A 22,120-nucleotide genomic window follows, 5' to 3' on the forward strand; every position below is an offset into this window, starting at 1 on the left:
CACCTACTGCCATGGCCCTGCCTGACACCCACCACTACTGTTGCTAATATTAGTCATATCTCTGTTACATACGTTTCACTGCTATTATTGTAATGCATTACTACATACTATCCTTACCGTTAACCACTACTACTGTTATTACTAGTAGTCACATTTCCATTATGTGCATTTCATTATTATTGCTGTAATACCTCTTTATGTACTTTCATTCCTGTCAACCATCTATTATAATTGTATACGTTGTGATCTCGTTGATCTGCTCTGTACATGCGACATCTATTGCACGTCTGTCCGTCCTGGGAGAGGGATCCCTCCTCTGTGGCTCTTCCTGAGGTTTCTTCCCCATTTTTTTTCCCTGTTAAAAGGGCTTTTTTTGGGGCAAGTTTTTCCTCACTCAAATCGATGGTCGAAGGACAGAGGGTGTCGTCTCTGTACAGATTGTAAAGCCCTCTGAGGCAAACTGTGATTTGTGAATTTGGGCTATACAAATAAAATTTGATTTGATTTGTTTGACCCACACAGCCTCAAAAACTAGCTACTGTCCTGTGAATCCTCTGAGCTCATAGTATCAATGAGATCACAAGCAAATGAGTGGTTTCTGTTTTTAAATCCAGTCTGACACTAAAATGACTTTACTTTAGCTATTTTCATTTTGTTTGGAAATGTACTGGTTTGGAATGACAAGCTGCAGATGCATGTTAGTGGTTTTGAAATCCCATCATAACCCTTTTCACTATTGTCATGTCCATTTCATTAAAGTCAGTATTGTGTTTACATTTATTAACAATATCTATAATTTATTTTTCTTCCACTACTGTCAGAAGCAGATGGTTTCTGACAGCAGTGTCAGAAATACTGTAGTGTCCTAATGGTTTTTCTAAAATAATCATTAATTTCTTCAATTGTCACCAGTGGATCAGTTTGGTCCAACACTCACCAAAAATGTATTAAAGCAATTTACCACATCGTCCTTATTACGATTTTCATTATCATTATCAATAAAATACTGAGGATAACTTATTGGTTTAGAAACATTTCTAATAATACTATTTAATATATTCCATATTCCTTTAACATTATCATCTAATATTTCACTGCATAGTCCTTCCTACATCTCCTTGTAATATTAGTTAACTTATTCTTATATTTTTTATAATTATTTTCTTCTTCTTAGGAAATCTGTGTATTTTTCTTTTCGCAGGGGTTTTGTAATCCCCTGGTGATCCATGAATGATCTCTGTATTTATGTTTTCTGCAATATTGTTTTATCGGAAAATTTGAATCATATAATGATCTGAATATTCTTCAGAATGATTCATATGCACTGTCAATATCCTTTTCCTTATACAATGTTTCACAATTTTGTGGCATTAACAGTGTTATAGAGAGGTCATTGATTTCTCCATCCTCATTCATCTGTATTCTGGTTTCTTGTCCCGGTGATCTTTCTTGTGTTTAAAAGCTCGGTAGGCATCTTATTTTTGGCAATATTGGGCAAAAACTTCCATAATAACCTTGGGGATAATGTAAATGAAGTGATGTGAGAGAAGAACAGACCTCTGCGCCTCCTCTAGGCTCTGTTTTCAGCCTGCAAAGAATCTGGCCCGTGACGGAAGACTTTGACCAATCACAGAGCAGCTGAGAGAGCGAGCCCTGTGATTGGCTGTTCTACTAAAGCAGATGCGCGTTCACGTCTCTTCGGTGGAAACCCAGTCTGCAGCAATGGCGGATAACCGGACAGGAAAGATTGCGATTCCATGGTTGGAAACACCCGCTTTCAGTGCAAAACAATCTAAGAAGAGGATTGGTTGTGTGGGCTGATTTACCATGTAAACAGCCAGGTGACAGCGGCTACCGATAATGCATTGTCGGAAGTTGCTAATACGTTAGCCTTTTGCTAACCATAGCCAAAGGCATACGGCTGCTGCTAATACAAGTTCAAGTTTATGTTGCTACGTTAGAGTCACTAACACATCGCGACCGTCTTCTGAACTAATTCAGCACGGTTCAGTATTGCCTCTTGTCGACATGGGGGTAACGCATTTTATCCCAGAAGTATAGCTACAAATGATTTGTGTGTGTATGTTTGTGTGTACGTGTATGAAGCGCTTGCATCAGCTGCCCGTGCTTGTCTGGAGGAGCTCTGGTCAGAGCTGAGGAGATGAGACCTGTGTAGACTCAACGATCATCTTTTTTCTAGGATTGCTGCCTACCGAGCCTTTAATGTCAGACTGTAGAAACTGGTAGAAGGTCACTGATATCATTAATTAATAGTCTGCTCGCTGTATTGAAATCCCCACAAATGAAAAGTACTTTCTGACTTATTTTTGAAAACATTTCCTCCATCCAGCCCCTGAAAGATTCAATACTAGACCCTGGTGCCCTGTATATACAACTAATTATTATATTTTAGTTTTTCTCTATGCAGATTTCAGTTGTTACTCTCTAATAAGTTGTCGTACATTCTAACACTATATAATCCCGGTGTTTGTCTACATTCATAACCACTCCTCCTCCACTCTTATTTTTTATGTTTATATAACTGAATTCATATCCGTCTGATTCAAAGTTTCTGCCTTTATCAGGGTTGATCCAAGCTTCAGATATGACAGTTATGTTGAACGTAGGGCTGGGCGATATGGCCTCAAATCAATATCACGATATATTGAGCAACTCACCTCGATAACGATAAATGAACGATAAGTACAAAATCCCCCCCCCCCCACTTGTAAACAATCGATCAGTCGATCCCCGAGTGCGGCGTAACATGAAGGAGAAAGCTCCATGTTACATCGGGGATCGGGGATCGACGCATCTCGACTGGCAGGACGGCTAAAGCTAACGTGAGCTGTTCAAAAACCTTCTTTTTAGCAAACTTTGTGTCCACAAACGATGTTCTCAATGCTCGTGTTCATGTGTTGAGACCCTGGTGATACTACGAGCAAAGTTTCATGTTGTGTCGAGTCTTCTTAGTGTTTTAAAAATAGCGATTTTGATGCTACAGAAAAGTTGACCTGTGCACCTCCATTGTAAATGAGTTTGACCTGGAAACGAAACTACGGTGAATCTTAAAAGTGGCTTTTTCGTCGTAATTATGCTTTTACACAAAGGTTTGACTCGTGTTCGTTCACAAAATAAGTCGAGGTTGCATTTTGGCAACAGTTACACATGAATATACCGGTAGCCTACCTACACACACAGCCAAACAAGACAAAAACTACTTTTTTTTTTTTTTTTACACACCGAATATACCGACATGGGCAAAATGACGTTGGTTATCGTCGTAAATTTCGGTATCGGTAAATTTTCGGTTTATCGCCCAGGCCTAGTTGAACGTTTGTGTAAACTGACTTCAGTGTTCCTTGATGTTGCTGAAGTTTGCATACAGTCTTCTGAAGGTGAAGTGGATTATTGATAATCTGTTAAATGTCTTAACGGTTTGATTATACTGTTCTTCTGTGTAGTAGCAGATATTATCATAATTCATATCAGAATAAGATGGTTACCTACCGTTTGACCTTCTGCTTCAGCTAACAGACGTCATTATTCAGATCACAATATTTTTTGAATGTTTGCAGCCTGTCGACTGAAGTTTGTTTTCTCCTCCTGAGATGTGACGGCATGACCCGCCCTACTCTGCCTCTGATTGGTTGGTACACATTGCGTTTGTTGGGTTGGTTAGATTTAGGCATGAGGACTGATGATTGGTCAGGGTTCATATCTGGGTAAGCCAATCAGAGGCAGAATTGGGTCTCAAGTACGGCAAACAGCAAGTGAGGAAATATATTAGAGGGGAAAAAATTTGCAATTTATGATTGTCACCCTAGTTATAGGTCCATGTTCTCACCGTGTGACATATGAGGATTAGTTTGTGACCGTGTGAAGATGCTCAGTTGTGTGAGTCTCACGGTTGATGTGTGAGACTTGCTTGTGGCAGATATAGTTTGTGTTGCTTTTGAATTGAATTGCATTATACAGAGTTGGGCTTCTGTTATTTTAACATGGTGGACAAAGTAACAGAAACACCCATCAGTACAATTTAAAAGATGCTCTGCTATACATATCACTGACAGAGAAACACAATGTGTGTGTCTGTATGTTTGTTAGTGTCACAGAGCTCCAGATTGGTCTAGAGACCTCGTTCTGGTCTCAGAATTGGCCGCACTGTTACTTGGTCACCCAAAGAGACATAGTGAATATTAGCTACCAGCTTTTGTTTCAGGGTGCTAGTTTTAGGATGTGCTTTATCACAACCAAAGTGGAAAACATCAGCTAATCGCACAGTTGAGTTTCAAGACACTTTTAACTGATTTGGTGCGGCTGCAGATGGATTTCTAGTCGGTATGGAAGAGAAGGATATCACACTAATGTACGGGATTCCCAAGAAAGGTGTGGTTATTTGATAAAATAAGATTAGACATTATACTTTATTTGTATTTGTTCCAGTGCTCTGGTAGATGAGCTGATGCGGTCACATCATGGCTCTCTGGATTGAGCCTTAATCCAGCATTTAAAACCTTATTTGGGGGCAAAAAAAAAACATTCATTAAAGGAATAGTTCACTCTAAAACGAAATTCAGTCATTATCAACTCACCCTCATGCTGATGAGAAATTCAGTGTAGTTTCTTATTCCTCAAAGTGCAGCTGGAGACCTGCGGGGGCACCCTCCTGCAGCAATAATCCATATAACAGGCGTAAATGGCGCCCAAGACGAAAAGGTCCATAAAACTACACAAAAACTTTGTAATATTCCTCCATACTACTCGTCCGCTGCAATCCAAGTGTCTTGAAGTGGCGACATCCAGAGTTTACTCGAAACAACGTCATTTAGTACATTTTTACAGCCTAAACAGTCACTATGCTATATTTGCCTGGAGGCACGCTTCCACATGCACGCGAGTCTCCCTTGCACCCGCTTGCATTATGGAAGCCGCGCCGGACAAGATCAATAGAACTCGCAATAGATACACACCGGTATTTACATCCTGCTGTGAGCGACCGAGCAACACACAAACACAAGAGGGATCTGCCTGCAAGGTGATTTGAAACTTTGAAACTCACAGATGGTTGTAAGTACCGGTGTATATCTATCGTGAGTTCTCGTTGATCTTGTCTGGCTTCCGTAGTGCAAACCGCTGTGAGGGAGACTCGCGTGCAAGCGTGAGTGTGCCTCCAGGCAAATGTAGTATAGTGACTGTTTGGGCTAGAAAAATGTACTAAATGACGTCATTTCGAGTAAACTCTGGATGTCGCCACTTCAGGACACTTGGATTGCAGCGGACGAGCAGTATGGAGGAATATTACAACGTTTTTGTGTAGTTTTATGGACCTTTTCGTCTCGGGCACATTGACGCTCGTTATATGGATTATTGCTGCAGGAGGGTACCCCCGCGGGTCTCCAGCTGCACTTTGAGGAATAAGAAACTACACCAGACTTCTCATCAGCATGACGGTGAATCAATAATGACTGAATTTCATTCTAGAGTGAACTATTCCTTTAAGTTTGGTTAAATAATGATTTTTTTATATAAATATTATAAATTATATCTTCCTTCTTCATTATTCCATTTACTTTCTTTAGAGCAGCAGATGCACTGGCAGCAGAACCACCCCACAGCAGAACACTACCAGCACCATGCTGGACAGTAGGTCTGGTGTTCTTGGGGTTAAAGGCCTCATCTTCTCTCCTTCAAACATATTGCTGCTAATTGTGACCAAACAGCTCAGTTTTAGTTTCATGTGACCACAGAGTTTTCCTCCAGAAGGTTTTTTCTTTGTCCATGTGATCAGCAGCAAACTTCAGTCGAGCTTTAAGGTGCTGCATCTGGATCAAGAGCTTCTTTCTAACACGGCAGCCTTTCAGCTCATGTTGATGTAAAACACACCTGACTGTGGACACTGACACCTGTCTTCCAGCAGCCTCTAATTCATTGCAGACTTTGCAGACATTGCAGAGTTTTCTGTCAGCAGCAGGAGATAGTTTGTGTTTTCTGATCGTGGCAGTGACACAACTGTGCGATGAGCTTTCTACTTATAAATAGTTGTTTGTACAGTTGATCTTGGGACCTGTAACTGCTTTGACTATTGCAATGCACTTTATGTCGGCCTCAGCCAGTCTTTAATCTCGTGTCTCCAACTTGTTCAGAACGCTGCTGCCCGATTTTTAACAGGCACGTCCAGGCGTGAACACATTACCCCTGTGCTGTCATCACTCCACTGGCTTCCAGTTCGTTTTAGAATTGATTTTAAACTTTTATTTTTTGTTTTTTACGCCATTAATGGCCTGGCTCCCTCCTACTTGTCAGAGATTTTAACTGTCCGCGATCATGGCAGGGCCCTCCATTCTACCGGCCAGCTCTTGTTAGAGGTCCCAAGGTCAAGACTTAAACAGTGGGGGGAATGTTCTTTTGCTGTCACAGCTCCCAGGCTGTGGAACAGACTGCCCCCTGACATTCGCACCACTACTGACCTCAGCCTTTTTAAATCGAAGCTGAAGACACACTTTTTTAGATTGGCATTTAACTCTGACTAGGGTAGTCCTGCTCTTAGGTGTACTTATTTTGCCTGTTTTTTACTTTATGCACTTTTGGAGGGCCTTTAACACCCTGCAGCACTAGTAGCACTTTCTTGTGTTTTCTTGCAGCACTGTAGCACTTTCCTGTGTTTTTAATGTATTGTTTTTATGTATTATTTTATTGTTTTGATGTAAAGCACTTTGGGTACCGTCTGGCTATTGTAAAGTGCTATACAAATAAAATTTGATTGATTGATTGATTGAAATGGCTCCGAGTGACTTTCCTGACTTGTTCAAATCAATAATGTGCTCTTTCAGATCAATGCTGAGCTCCTTAGACTTTCCCATTGTAGTGTTTGTGGCTGAGTCTAATGGCTGTGTAAAACAAGTCCTATTAAAATGGGCCCAGTCACCAGCTGTTTTCAATCAGAATCACTCAGAAGAAGTTAAGATGCTACAAAGAACATATGATTCACACACCTTTCTATAATTACCAAAATCAATCATTCAAGTTACTGTATGTATATTTTTGGTCACATTATCAGAAGACCTATAATAAATTAATTACTGAACCAAACTTCATGAATGTTTTTGTGACAAAGTAGTTTGTGTTCCACTCATTCATCACAGAAACATGACAGTTGTAGAAATTGTTGGAACGTAAGACTGACATGATGAACATGTTCTTTACAAGTGTATGTAAATGTACATTTTTGACCACAACTGTAGTTAATGCAGGGTTAACTTTGTGAGAGGCACAATTCAAACTGAAGACTCAGATAAATGACAAATGACAAACTGTGCAAACTGGTTGTGTTTACGTTAAGGCCACCAACAACAACTGATGAGGTTTGAGTTTCTTAAAGGGGTATCCCATTTCATAGAGGTCTGTGTGTGTGTGTGTGTGTGTGTGTGTGTGTGTGTGTGTGTGTGTGTGTTACCTTGCCGTCAGAAACCCAGACAGCCTGCATCTGCTGCTCTCTGATGGAGTCCTTGACGCTGCCGTACCAGGCGTCATTGGCCGAGTTCAGATCAATGGTGGCTGGATGAGAAAACCAACCAACCTTACCAACCAGACTCAAACAACAACAGATACACAGCTGAACAACAGTACTACTGTGCATTAGACCTGACTGAATGTGTGTGTCTGTGTGCTGAGTATACCAGTGAATAAGTGAGAGCAGGTCTTCCTCAGTTTGACGGCCTGTTCATAGAGTTTGGGGGCACTGCGGTTGGAGTTGGGGGCGATCCTCTGTCTCAAGGCCTTAATGCCGTGCTTGTTGTCGGGATTGAAGAAGATGACAATGGGGTACCACTGAGTGTAGTTCAGAGTGTCCACTGCCTTGGGTGTCACATCCAGCAGGGCGTGCTTATCCTGTGTGGTGTGAGGACAAAGTAATGGTGAACACTGTTAATGAAGATCTAAATGTCTCAACAGACGAGCTGAGAATCAGCTGCCATTGCAGAGGTCGTCATCATTCTGTGATGTGTATATTTTATCCAAAAATTAGGTGAAAAAAAGGAAGAGTCCCTCTGTGTGTTGACAGTTTTATCTACAACTAATGGCCTGCGAAATCTGCTGATGTGTTTCAGTGTGAAGGCTTCTTCAGAGCATACATTACATGACAACAGGGAGCTTCCTTCAAAAACCTCCAGTGGAAAGTGTCATGAGATGACTTTTGTTGTGAACTGACGCTATACAAATAAAGACTGATTGATGGATTGACTTTTGCAATAACACAAATGACTGAAAATCTTTTAATTCAATTTTTACAAACAGTTATGTTCATTAAAAATCCTGTGTTGTGTCAGTTTTAGAGACCCTTTAACAAACATTATTTCTCGTAAACATCAAGACCACTGAAGGTTAAACGGCACCAGCATGACAAACAAGGCAAGTCAACAGCAGAGATTATAGTAAACTAGAATTGCTATTTGAAGTTTTAGCATGAATTTTGTCAGGAAAATCTGTGACATGAACTGATTCTGGGTGAGTTGGCATTGTATGACACACGTGTGATTCCAGTGAATAATTTGCTGTGAGAAAAATGCTGTCTTTACTTAGAGACTATTTTTACAGAAAGGTGCAGAGGACTGGTACAGTAGTGGGTCCATTCAACAACTATGGCATAATATAACTGTGGACTTCAGGTGGTCCTCGGCCTGTCCACTCCCAACTGCTGACTACGAGTACTACATTCCTGCATGTGTACATTATTTTTTCTCCTCTCTTGGATACCACAGCATATGTCCTTTGTTTTCAAGTCTATCTTGCAATCTTGATCTCAAAGTGATGATAAAAGTGCCTCACTAATTAACTATTAATTTGACCTGAACTTTAGCATCAAGTTGAATACAGATCGGGGGTTGGATGTGGTACAGGGATGCAGATCGCTATAACAGTTCTTTCCCAAAATTAATGTGTTGGACATGACATAGATTGATATTGTGTGTGCGTGTGTGTGTGTGTGTGTGTGTGTGTGTGTGTGTGTGTGTGAGTGCATGTACCTGCTCGATGATTTGCCTGATGGTGTTTAATCTAACCACTCCTGAAGACTTCTCAGAGCCGGCGTCTTTCGGCTCGGTTTCTTATATAAAATCACAGGACCAATGGAAACGACAGTTAGAGGCAATGCTAGGACATCTTTTCACTTAGAGGAAGACTCTGACACACAAACACACAAACAGAAAGAGACTGGCAGAGACTCACTGGCAATAACAAACAGATCAGGCATCTCCGAGGCCAGTTTCTCGTTAGCAGCATCAGCGATACAGCCGAACAGCACCACAGGACGCCGGAAACCAGCTGCAACGACACGCTGTTGTTACAAGGCTGATCACACTTTATAACATTTACATGATATACGTATTGTTAGCTAGTTCTGGATCCCTAATATGTATATACCGTATATTTGATTTGAAAAAATCATATAACAATATATCTGGCTGATATATTGAAATTATAATTAACAGTTCTCTATGGTGGACAAATTATGTCATACTTACATGTCTTATGATTTACTGGCGAACATACGATATATGGACAAAAGTATTGAGACACACCTCTTAATCATTGAATTCAGGTGTTTCATTCAGTCCCATTGCCACAAGATTATAAAGTCAAGCACCTAGTGGTATTGTAATAGGATGCTTCTGTAGCAACAAGTCAGTTTGTGAAATTTCTTCCCTCCTAGATATTCCATGATCAACTGTAAGAGGTATTATTGCAAAGTGGAAGCGTTTAGGAACCACAGCAACTCAGCCACGAAGTGGCAGACCACATAAAGTTACAGAGTGGGTTCACTGGGTGCCGAGGCACACAGTGCGTAAAAGTTACCAACGCTCTGCTGACTCAAAAACTGCAGAGTTTCAAACCACCTCTGGCGTTAACATCAGCACCAACACTGTGTGCCAGGAGCTTCATGGCATGGGTTTCCATGGCCGAGCAGCTGTATGCAAGCCTTACATCACCAAGCACAATACCAAGTATGGGATGAAGTATGTCAAGCACACTGCCACTGAAACTGTGGAGCAGTGGAAACGTGTTCTGTGGAGTGACCAATCATGCTTCTCTATCTGCCGGTATGATGTCTGGGTTTGGGGAATGCCAGGAGGTTGTTTTTCTGGGGTTGGCCAAGGCCCCTTAGTTCCAGTGAAGGGAAATCTTAATGCTTCAGCTTACCAAGACATTTTGGACAATTTTATGCATCCAACTTTGTGGGAACAGTTTTGCCAAGTCCCTCTTCTGTTCCAGCATTGGCGTGGACGAACTTGACTGGCCCACACAGAGCCCTGACCTCAACCCCATCAGACACCTTTGGGATGAACTAGAACAGAGATTGCGAGCCAGGTCCTCTTGTCCAACATCAGTGTCTGACCTCACAGATGCTCTTCTGGATGAATGGGCAGAAATTCCCACAGACAGAAGAGTGGAAGCTGTTATAGGTGCAAAGCGGGGACCAACTCCATATTAATGCCTATGGATTTAGAATGGGATAGTGGTCTGCACGGGCTTAATTTTCATCAATTGCCCATGAACTGCTCATGACGTAGAGGCCTGACCCGACAATGAGCCCGACTGAGTCTAAACCCGAATATCAGAGATAGACCTGTGCGTCGCGGGGCATGTTGGTCTTAAAATGAGGTGTGCACTGATGGTGGATTTCTATCTTGAGGTAGCAGAAAGCAACAGCACCTTAGACCAAGAAAAAGCTGGTCTGAAGTCGAGAGCGCAGTCTGTCTTCCTGCTATTTAAAGGACGCATTATTAATACAGTAAGATGCTCCTACAGAGACGGGTTCACACCATACACTCTAATTTTATGATTTGAGAGGCTGCTTTCAGTTATTTTAAACATTTCCATGAATGCAGTAATGTACTGTAACAAATATCATGTCACATCAGCAAAACTAAAAGCTGTAGTTATAAACTCTCCAAAGGAAATGAGTCAGGAAACAACCAATGAAGTTTATCAGCTGTTCCTTGTACTCTTGTACTCTCTTCAGACAGCGGGAGGTGTAGATGGTACTGATCTCTGGTAGAATGGTCCCCATGATTTTCCCCGCTGTTTTTACCACCCGATGGAGTGCCTGCTGTTCGGCCTTAGTGCAGCTGGAGAACCACACAAGGAAACCGTACGTCAGAACACTGCTGATGGCACAGTTGTAGAAGTTCACCATCAGCTGTTTCTGGATCCAGGCATTCTTCAGTTGCCTCAGGTAGTAGAGCCGTTGCTGGGCCTTTCCTACTGCTGAGGCGGTGTTGATGCCCCAGGACAGGTCCTCAGTGATGGTCACTCCCAGGAATTTGAAGTGCGCCACCCTCTCCACCGCCTCGCTGCCGATAGAGAGTGGAAGGTGGCTGTTTTGTCTCTTTTTGCGGGGGTCCACAATAATCTCCTTGGTCTTCTTGATGTTCAGTATGAGATTATTACCCACACACCATGCTGTTAGATGTTGCACTTCAGTCCTGTAATCCGTCTCATTATTGTTGTTGATGAGTCCGAGCACTGTGGTGTCGTCGGCGAATTTAACAATGAGATTGGAGGGAGAAGAAGCAGAGCAGTCATGTGTGTACAGGGTGTAGAGCAGAGGACTGAGCACACACCCTTGGGGGGCCCCGGTGTTGATTGAAAGGGTGGAGGAAGTGTACTTGTCCACTCTCACACTCTGTGTTTGGTTTGTGAGAAAGTCCACAATCCAGTTGCACAGTGAGATGTTTAGTCCAAGATGGTGTAATTTAGCTTGGAGCTTGAGAGGCCGGATTGTATTAAAGGCCGAGCTAAAGTCGACAAAGAGGAGTCTCGCATAGGTGTTCTTCTGCTCAAGATGCTCCAGTAGTGAATGAAGCACAATGGCAATAGCGTCCTCAGTCGACCTGTTCTGTTTGTACGCAAACTGGTGTGGATCAAGTGTTGGTGGTATTGCGCCTTTAATGTGTTTGATGACCAGTCTCTCAAGGCATTTGGCGGGAATGGGGGTGAGTGCCACAGGTCTGTAGTCGTTCAGACATGTGACATTTGACTGCTTGGGGATGGGAACAATGGTGGCTGCCTTGAAGCAGGCGGGGACCCATGATGTAGACAGTGATATGTTGTAGATGGAGGTGAAGACATCCGTTAACTCCGCAGCACAGTCTTTCAGCACCCGGCCCAGCACGCCGTCCGGCCCGGCTGCCTTCCTGATGTTAATGCTGCGGAGAACACGTCTCACCTCATGAGTGCTCAGGACTGGAGCAGGGTCAGAGGAAGGAAGGGGGGGGCAGCACAGAGTCTGTGTTTTCCCTGTCAAAGCGGGCGTAGAAGTGGTTTAAGTCCTCAGCCAGGGTGGCATCAGCTGAGGGAGATGTTCCTGTTGCCTTGCTCTTGTAGTCTGTGATGGCCTTGATGCCCTCCCATACCTGCCTGGAGTTCGTCGAGTTGTTGAAACAGGCTTCAATACGCCTCCTGTGTTGTTGTTTGGCAGTATTGATGCCCTTCCTCAGTGCAGCCCTGGTTCTACTGTATGCCTCAGGATCCCCGGAGCTATGTGCCCAGTCCCTGGCTCGGATCAGCTGTTCTACACTGTGTGTCATCCAAGGAAGCCTTGTTCTTAGTCTTTCACATCCAACGTGGAAAACTTTACAGCCAGTTCTATTTGTTGTAGTGTATCGAGTACCTGGGGCCTCATGTATCAATGTTGCGTACGCACAAAAAAGTGGCGTACGTCATTTTCCACGCCAACGTTCAGATGTATCAAAAGTGAAACGACCGTGGAAATGTGCGGTGCCCCACGCCAGCTTCATGGCTGGCGTACGCACGTTTCTACAGCTATTGTTCCTTTGGCGACACTCTGAGGTGATGCTGGGAAACTGTTAATTATGTGAAAACAATTTGTCCTCAGAGTAATGTGCACATCAGAGACACATTTACGGACAATTAAAACACACACGTGTTTGCAATCATATGGATCATAAATCATAAATCATAAAAACATGCGCAAAGTGATGAAAAAATGCCATTAACAACGGCAGCCTTGGCCTTGTTAGAAGACATCGCAAATGTTAATATCGGACGTGAGAGGGTGTTTAGAGAACGGGAAGATCTGTTGGCAAATGACGACAACTGGCTCATGAGTCGTTTTAGGTTGCCGAGGCCAGTGTTACTGGAGCTGTGCGCAGAGCTTCGGCCGACCCTAGAACGAAACAAAGCCAGAAGCCAGGGGTTGTCCGTGCCCACACAGGTGCTGACCACTCTGGGGTTCCTGCAACAGGAGCCTTCCAGAGGGAGCTGGCGGACCGGTCAGGAGTGTGCCAGTCCACTCTGAGCCGAGCCATGCCAGCTGTGTGGGACGGGATCATAAGAATGTCATCCTGGTACATCAAAGTCCCACACAATACTGTTGAACAGGCCAACATTGAAGCGCAATTTGCAGCAAGAGCCGGTTTCCCTAATGTAATCGGAGCTATTGACTGCACACATAAAAGCGCCATCACAGGATGAATTTGTTTTCGTCAACAGGAAACATTTTCATTCAATTAATGTTCAAATAATATGTGATGCGCAAATGCAGCTCACCAACATCGTGGCAAGGTGGCCTGGTTCAACGCATGACTCGTTCATTCTTACCAATAGCATGGTTGGTAACAGGCTGGAGGCTGGCACGGTGCGCGATGGGTGGCTTCTCGGAGAGTGAATAATGTATCCGTTTAATTGCGCCCCGAATGTAAACCAGCACAATGCCCATTTGGGCACGTGCATTCAAATATGTGCATTTGTTTTTCCCCGGTGAAAATAGAGCGGTAGAGCTATCTGAGAAGCCCTTTATTGTCTCCTTGTGTTCAGGATTTGTGTCATTGAACGCGTGCGTAAAGTTGGAGATGTCACACTGCAGTAGCCACGGCCACGTCATTAATATAAGTGTGATCCGTCTCGTCAATCCTTGTAATGAAGTTGTTTTGTCCTTCTGTTTGTTTCCCACTAACGTTGGCACTTATATATATTATTCCTTTTGAAAAAAGTAATAGTGATTCAATCAAGTGGTGCATGAACGAAGGAAACTAAATCTATTTCACATGTTATTGGGCAGAAATCCTCCGCTTCACCTCCACGTCGGACCATTTTTTATTTTTAATTTTAGTGAGTGTGCGCTGCTCCGACCCCACAGCGTTCACTGCCTCACACACACGCTCCCACTCAAATCAAATCAAATCAAATTTTATTTGTATAGCCCAAATTCACAAATCACAGTTTGCCTCAGAGGGCTTTACAATCTGTACAGAGACGACACACACGACTCACATTTCTTTTTTTTCTTTTCTTTTGTTTTGTGTTTGTTCCTGGCGAGAGGCTACCAAATGATACAGATCTTCGCGTCTCGACTTTATTTAATAGCGTTTCGAGCTCAGACTCGGTGAAGTTGCGCTGATCTGATGGTGCAGAGAGGGGAATCCCCGGTGCAGGCCCTATTTAAATTTATTTGCATATTTAAATGGGGGCGTGGACAGGGAGGAGTTTAGCACTTCTACATGTGCGCTCAATTCCACGTTGATTGGGATGGACAAAGGGAAAGTGCTTGGATCGATGCGTACGCACACTTTGATACATCTGATTTTTTTTGTGCGTACGACAGTTTCTGGATTCTAGCGTACGCCATGTTTCAGTAGGAAATCCACGCAAGTCTTAGTACATGAGGCCCCTGGTCCTTACTCAGAATTTTTATCTGAATTCTCTGAGTTTTTATCAAGTCTAGTCCTCAAATCAGATAAAGTAATTATTGTAAGTGATTTTAATATTCATGTGGATGTTGTTAATGATAGCCTTAGTAGTGCATGTATCACATTATTAGACTCTATTGGCTTCTCTCAGTGTGTACATAAACCAACTCACTGTTTTGACCACACCCTTGACCTTGTTCTAGCTTATGGTATCGAGATTGAAAATCTAACAGTTTCTCCACAGAATCCTCTTTCATCAGACCATCACTTAATAACTTTTGAAGTTCTATTACTGGACTACACACCATTAGGCAAAAACTCCTTCACTAGATGTCTATCTGATAGTGCTGAAGCTAAATTTAAGGAAATTATACCGCTGGCACTAAATTCAATGCCATGTCTTAATATAATAGGGGACTCCTCCGCTAACCTCAGTTCCTCACATATTGATCATCTTGTTGATAGCACTGCAGGCTCATTGCGAACAACACTGGACTCTATTGCCCCTCTGAAAAAGAAACCTATAAAGCACAGGAGGTTAGCACCCTGGTATAACTCGGATACCCGCAAATTGAAGCAAACATCACGGAAATTTGAAAGGAAATGGCGTTCCACTAATTTGGAAGAATCCTGCTTAGCCTGGAAAGATAGCCTTAAAATATATAGGAAGGCCCTCCGCAATGCCAGAGCAAGCTATTACTCGTCATTAATAGAGGAAAACAAAAACAACACCAGGTTTCTTTTCAGCACTGTAGCCAGGCTGACAGAAAGTCACAGCTCTACTGAACCATGTATTCCTACAACGCTCAGTAGTAATGACTTCATGAGCTTCTTTAATGATAAAATTTTAACTATTAGAGACAAAATCCATCATCGCTTGCCCTCAACTGGCACTATTGTATCTTTAAACACAGGAACCTCAGAAACAGTTGTAAATTCTGACTTATATTTAGACTGCTTATCTCCCATTGACCTCCACCAACCAACTTCGATGGTTTACCTTTACCTTTAATTAGCACATCTCTACTAGAAATGATCAACGTGTCTCTATTAACAGGATACGTACCACAGTCCTTTAAACTAGCTGTAATTAGACCGCTCCTTAAAAAGCCTAATCTTGATCCGGAAGCTTTAGCCAACTATAGACCTATATCCAACCTCCCTTTCCTCTCCAAGATCCTTGAGAAAGCAGTCGCCAACCAGCTATGTGACTTTCTTCATAACAATAGTTTATATGAGGATTTTCAATCAGGTTTTAGAACACATAATAGCACAGAGACGGCACTGGTGAAAGTTACAAATTACCTCCTAATCGCTTCTGACAAAGGACTTGTCTCTGTCCTGGTCTTACTAGATCTTAGTGCTGCATTTGATACCATTGATCATCACATTCTACTACAGAGACTGGAACACTTAATTGGCATTAAAGGACTCTCATTAAACTGGTTTAAGTCCTATTTATCGGATCGATTTCAGTTTGTACATGTTAATGATGAGTCATCCCTGTATACCAAGGTTAGTCATGGTGTTCCTCAAGGCTCCGTGCCTGGACCCATACTATTCACCTTATATATGCTCCCTCTAGGAAATATAATTCAGAAACACTCCATAAACTTTCATTGTTACGCAGATGATACCCAGTTATACCTATCAATAAAGCCAGCTGAAACTAATCAGCTTACTAAACTCCATGCATGTCTCAAGGACATTAAGACCTGGATGACCTGCAATTTTCTGCTGTTAAATTCAGATAAAACCGAAGTTATAGTACTTGGTCCTAAACACCTTAGAGATGCATTATCTAATGATATAGCTAGTTTGGATGGCATTAACTTGGCCTCCAGCACCACCGTCAGGAATCTGGGAGTTATCTTTGATCAAGATATGTCCTTCAACTCCCACATAAAACAAATTCCAAGGTCTGCATTTTTTCATCTACGTAACATTGCAAAAATCAGGCCCATCCTGTCTCAAAAAGACGCAGAAAAGCTAGTCCATGCATTTGTTACTTCCAGGCTGGACTATTGTAATTCTCTATTATCAGGCTGCCCTAACAAGTCTCTAAAGAGTCTCCAGCTGGTCCAGAATGCTGCAGCACGTGTACTGACAGGAACTAAGAAAAGAGATCATATTACTCCTGTATTGGCCTCTCTGCACTGGCTCCCTGTAAAATCAAGAATAGAGTTTAAAATCCTTCTGCTCACCTAAAAAACTGTTAATGGTCAGGCACCATCATATGTCCAGGAGCTCGTACTACCCTATCACCCAACTAGAGCATTACGCTCCCAGAATGCAGGATTACTTGTAGTTCCTAAAGTCTCCAAAAGCAGAATGGGAGCCAGAGCCTTCAGTTATCAAGCTCCTCTTCTGTGGAACCATCTTCCTGTTTTGGTCCGGGAGGCGGACACCCTCTCTACCTTTAAGAGTAGACTTAAGACCTTCCTCTTCGATATAGCTTATAGTTAGGGCTGGCCCAGGCCTGTCTTGGACCAGCTCTTAGTTATGCTGCTATAGGCCTAGTCCGGGGGACAAATGACACACTGAGCTTCTCTCTCCTCCTCTCCTCTCCATCTGTATACATTATGCCTGTATACATGCCCCATCTCTGCATGTCACTGACTTCACTTCTTCCCCGGAGTCCTTGTGCTTTCTAGTCCTACAGGCTCCCATGGATCCTGGCCGCGCCCGGGTCGTGGATCGTGGATGCGCCTACTGCTATGGCCCTGCCTGACACCCACCACTACTGTCGCTAATATTAGTCATATCTCTGTTACATACGTTCCACTACTATTATTGTAATGCATTACTACATACCATCCTTACCATTAATCACTACTGCTGTTATCACTAGTAATCACATTTCCATGTGCATTTCATTATTATTGCTGTAATACCTCTTTATGTACTTTCATTCCTGTCAACCATCCATTATAATTGTATACATTGTGATCTCGTTGATCTGCTCTGTACATGCGACATCTATTGCACGTCTGTCCGTCCTGGTAGAGGGATCCCTCCTCTGCGGCTCTTCCTGAGGTTTCTTCCGCATTTTTTTTTCCCTGTTAAAAGGGTTTTTTTTGGGGGCAATTTTTCCTCACTCGAATCGAGGGTCGAAGGACAGAGGGTGTCGTCTCTGTACAGATTGTAAAGCCCTCTGAGGCAAACTTTGATTTGTGAATTTGGGCTATACAAATAAAATTTGATTTGATTTGATTTTTTGAATTTGAACTAGTGGAGATATGAATTTTTGAATTATTTTCATTCTGGTAAAAAATCCCTTCCTGTTATAAATTTGATCACTGTAACCATTCAGCAACAACTATTTACATGAATACATGTTGTAAATGATCCTCAGGCCCCCTCAAAGTTCAGATTTCAACTCAATCCAGTGAAAAATAAGCGATTAGTGAGGTTCAGAATACAAAGAATCACAAAAATGCTGAAATTTAGCTCTGAGGGCCAAACTTCAAAAATTAGTTACTTAAAAAGTATATTCTACAGCTATAGCATTTACATGGATTTACAAGGACATTAATTTAATAGAAATTTCAATTTTAATTTTTCAAGAAAATCCATGACATGACCTTGGAAAGTTTGTGATTTTAGGTGAGTTGGTGGAATGACCCATTTAAAAACAGTAACAAACATGAGGTTTCAGGTGTAACTCATACAAATCATGTATACTGCTGTGTACCTATTGTTTCACAGTATTTTCCTAAACATAGGTAAAGACAATCCGTCTGAAGCATGTGCTCCACCCACCTTCTCGGAGCACCACTCGTTCGTATGCTGGGAAGCGGGTGGCCAGGGTCTGGCTGCACAGGTTTTCTTTGCTTTTCCTCAGGTCTTTCCTCTTCAGAGACCGATGGCCTCGCAACCTCCAGAATTCAGCGCGATCGCCTGCGACAGCTTTATGGGCGCTCTGGACACTGGCCATCTGCTCCGCTCTGAAAAGACAAATACACCTGTCACTAATCTACTGTATTCATTATTCATATACATGTTCATGTATAAAAACACTGAGAACTCTGTAGTGCATCAAACTATTCTTAAAAAAACCACTATTCCTTTTTACAGATCTGAAATGTCTGAATCTGAATGTGACAGTCTCACCTGGGATGCTTCTAACCTAGACAAAGTACTTTAAATAGATTTATCACTGCTCCCTCTCATAAATCTACCTTCTGAAATGTTTGGTTTGAGCTGCAGATCACTGCTTAATTCTCACACGTGTCTCACGCTAAACTTATTATTCAGGCTTTAATTTCATCTGGTTTAAGCTTTTTGGCTGTTTAAGAAGTGTAGTAAGTGGTTCATGGTCTGTTTCTGTACCATTATTGCACATCATGTCTTCACTTTTCAGGTAACCCCATTTTCTACAGTGTTACCTTGAATCACCTGGTTTCAGATTGCAATGATTAAGGCATTTCCAGTCTGTGCTGGGGGGGTTGAGTTATCGACAATGTACAGACTATGGGAAACGTGCTGGGCAGGAGATTGGAAAGCCTTACCTTTACTTAGCCTTTACTTGAGCAAATTCAGCATGCAGGGATTTTAAGGTACACACTTATTATTCACAGTGTGCATGAATGTTACACTCAAAACACACAAAAATCCTTACAAAGCATACAACTGGGACATGTGTTGTCTCACACCATTAATTTACTCAGCCTCTGGGCTGTGGACCTGTAATTACAGTAACCCTCCTGGGCCAATTAGTGTAATGTAGCTGGAGTGCAGCAGTGCTGTGTTTCTTTCTTCCTCATACTGTGCAAGACGACTTGTTAATGAGAGAGATTCAGAGTACAGGAGGGACACTGTAGTCAAAGAGCATGCATAATGTCGAGGAGAAGGAGCAGTCAGATGACAGCGAGGACGGCAGAGAAGAAGATAATACATCTGAAAAGAGGTCGGATGAAACAGGGAAGAGTGTTGATGGGGGAAAAGATAAGAGAGGAAATGAAGGATGAGTGAAATAATGGTTGGCTGGACAGGTGTCTAATGTGACAAACCTTTTTTTTTTTTAGATAACCAGGTCTGTGGTAGAGGACAGCTCACAGGGTTTGTCAGAGATCCCACACATTCAAGTACATTTACAGCAGTCCCAGAGAATTTTGATAGAGATTGGAAAGAAAAATATAATCTGTTCACACAAACTGCGAATGTTGACAGGAAGTATTTAAATCCCAGCGAGCAGTCACACCTGTTGTGCCTACGTGGTACTGGTCCCGAAGCCATGCCACCTTGCTGTCTTGTTGAATGAGTGTAATTTTAGTTATATGATGTGCTTTTTTAATGCTTCTTATACGTTATGGACAGTTTTTCAACACCTTTTTCAACTGTGTTTTTGCAGGTCTTTGCAGTCTCGACATGATGAATCAGGCAGGTAATTGCTGCATTTACAATTTTATGGCATTTCCTCTGAAACACACTGAGGCCTTTAGCCCTCTGAAGGACAGCTTCATAAGCTTTGTAGGCGCATTAAAAGGGACTGGCTAATGGCCCTACCTGCTTTTGTTGGGGATGATGCCCTTCTCCAGCAGCTGCTTGTCCTTGCCAACACGGATTGCCAGCCAATTGCCGAGTTTGCCGTCATAGAGTGTGTCCACCACCTTGAAGATGTCCCCCCGGCTGAAGGCTAGGCTCTGAGGTGTCTCCCTCTCATACTCAAAGTGGGTCCGGATGAAAAAGGAGTCTCCACGCCCCGACACCAAGATATCATTATAGACTAGAAAACCCAAAAATTGAGAGATAAAGAGAATAAGGCATTAAAAACAGTGAGAGAAAGAAGGATGTAGAAAAAGAAGAGCAATAGAAGAATCCAGCAATAGATTTGTGTCACCAGCTAGTGTTGCCGCTCTTACTGCTGTGGCAAATTGTAGTGACAACAACACAGGCTACACCCTTGCAAACACTCAGCGGCTGCACCTAATTGGATGAACGCCACTCGTGGGCTGTCTGCTTCGGAATTTCAAACTGGACCAATGTGGCAGCTAATTTGGAAACTCTTATATCACAAAAATAGTTCACTGAAATGTGTTTCTGAAGACCACTTAGGCCAATAAGCCCTGCAGTTTCTGAATCTGTCATCATTGGAACTCACCAAACGTTAGGTTTTTTTTCAGTTTGACATAAGTTTTCAGGGGCGGTGGGCCATGCTTGACGACCTTGATTAGAATGAAGTAGCCTAGACCTCAATTTTTGGCAAATGACAAGCTGGCAACCATTTTTCTAATCACATGCAGTGCTACCAGAATGCATCGCATGGCTTCTTACAATGGGAATCATAAAGACGATGGATCTTGTGGATACGTATCATCAGTGTATGCTGCTGCCTGCTGACAGTGACGGGTGGTGATCCGTGAATCTATGAAAAGTCTCAAACAGGGGCACACAGTATTTTTTTTTTCATTTTATTTTTTCCAAAGTTGAATTTTTTCAACTATTCTAGGAGCAGCTGAGAACTGAACAGGTTCGTCCTGATTTTATAGACATCATTGTCAGAAGTAACATAACAGAAAGTAAAGTTAGGAATAGAAAATTGTTCACTTCTTAGGACAGCTTGCATTCAAAACGTGCTGATATTGTAAGGAGACTCCATTGCAGTAATGGCGACTCATCTACTTCCAGTATTTCCCTTGAATGGTGCATAGAGGTGTAAAATGTTAAGTTAGAATGAGGCTCAGACCATTGACCATTATGGCAAGTGGTTTTACAGTTATATTTGGCTCTGCTGCTTGCGGGATCTCTTAATGATTCTAAGCAGGAACAAAGATTCTAAAGATTAATAAACACAGACATGAACATTAAATCTGAGTTAAATCAACAACACAAAATACCCTAAATGGAGGAGGTGGAGGAAGCTAGACCAGCAAACTGCGTTGGCACTGATCATCAGTTTATTTTCTTTGAAATGTTTCATGCAGCATTTCCATTAAAACTTCCCTTTTGAGTTTATTAGTTTATTGAGAAGCAATATGTTTAGTTTTTTTCCGAGTGGGTATCTGTTTTATACACATTCCTGCCAAAGGTTTCACACCATTCACTGATCCAGGTGGTGGTGTAAACAATGCAGGATATACAGTAAAATACTTACTACTTACTAAACATGGAACTTATATTTAATATCTTCTACAGGAAGGAAATGCATTTAACACATTCCAATGGTGGTTGTACAACAATGAAGACAACAGCACGACTCAACTTGTCTGTGAGCATGTAAGCATGCATTTATGTAGAATCTTCCCACGAGAGGTGGGGTTAAAGATGGGAATTAATATAACTGCAGGGCACATTAGTATTTAATTTGGTATGAATATTCATGATGCCCAGAGGATGAATTTTAATTATTTTGGGACCTCCTGACCTAAAATGTAACTTTTGCAAAGATATCTTAAATGTCATTGACTGAG

The 22,120-nt window shown here is 42.2% G+C and overlaps 1 protein-coding gene across 5 annotated transcripts in view; it reads right to left on the minus strand.

The window, feature by feature from the left end:
* The window catches only part of tjp2b (tight junction protein 2b (zona occludens 2)), a 193,172-nt gene that overhangs the window by 24,394 nt on the left and 146,658 nt on the right, over window positions 1-22,120 (minus strand). For all 5 annotated transcript variants that reach the window (XM_084360968.1, XM_084360967.1, XM_084360970.1 and 2 more), the window contains exons 13-18: window positions 20,217-20,436; window positions 18,471-18,655; window positions 9,226-9,321; window positions 9,024-9,103; window positions 7,680-7,890; window positions 7,457-7,557 (exon numbers count right to left, since the gene is read on the minus strand). In XM_084360968.1, the coding sequence (XP_084217094.1) occupies window positions 7,457-7,557; window positions 7,680-7,890; window positions 9,024-9,103; window positions 9,226-9,321; window positions 18,471-18,655; window positions 20,217-20,436 (893 nt within the window). The remainder of the gene's footprint in view (window positions 1-7,456; window positions 7,558-7,679; window positions 7,891-9,023; window positions 9,104-9,225; window positions 9,322-18,470; window positions 18,656-20,216; window positions 20,437-22,120) is intronic.

The sequence above is a fragment of the Pagrus pagrus genome, assembly GCF_965226575.1.
Source record: "Pagrus pagrus genome assembly, chromosome: 8".
Taxonomy (NCBI): Eukaryota; Metazoa; Chordata; class Actinopteri; order Spariformes; family Sparidae; genus Pagrus; species Pagrus pagrus.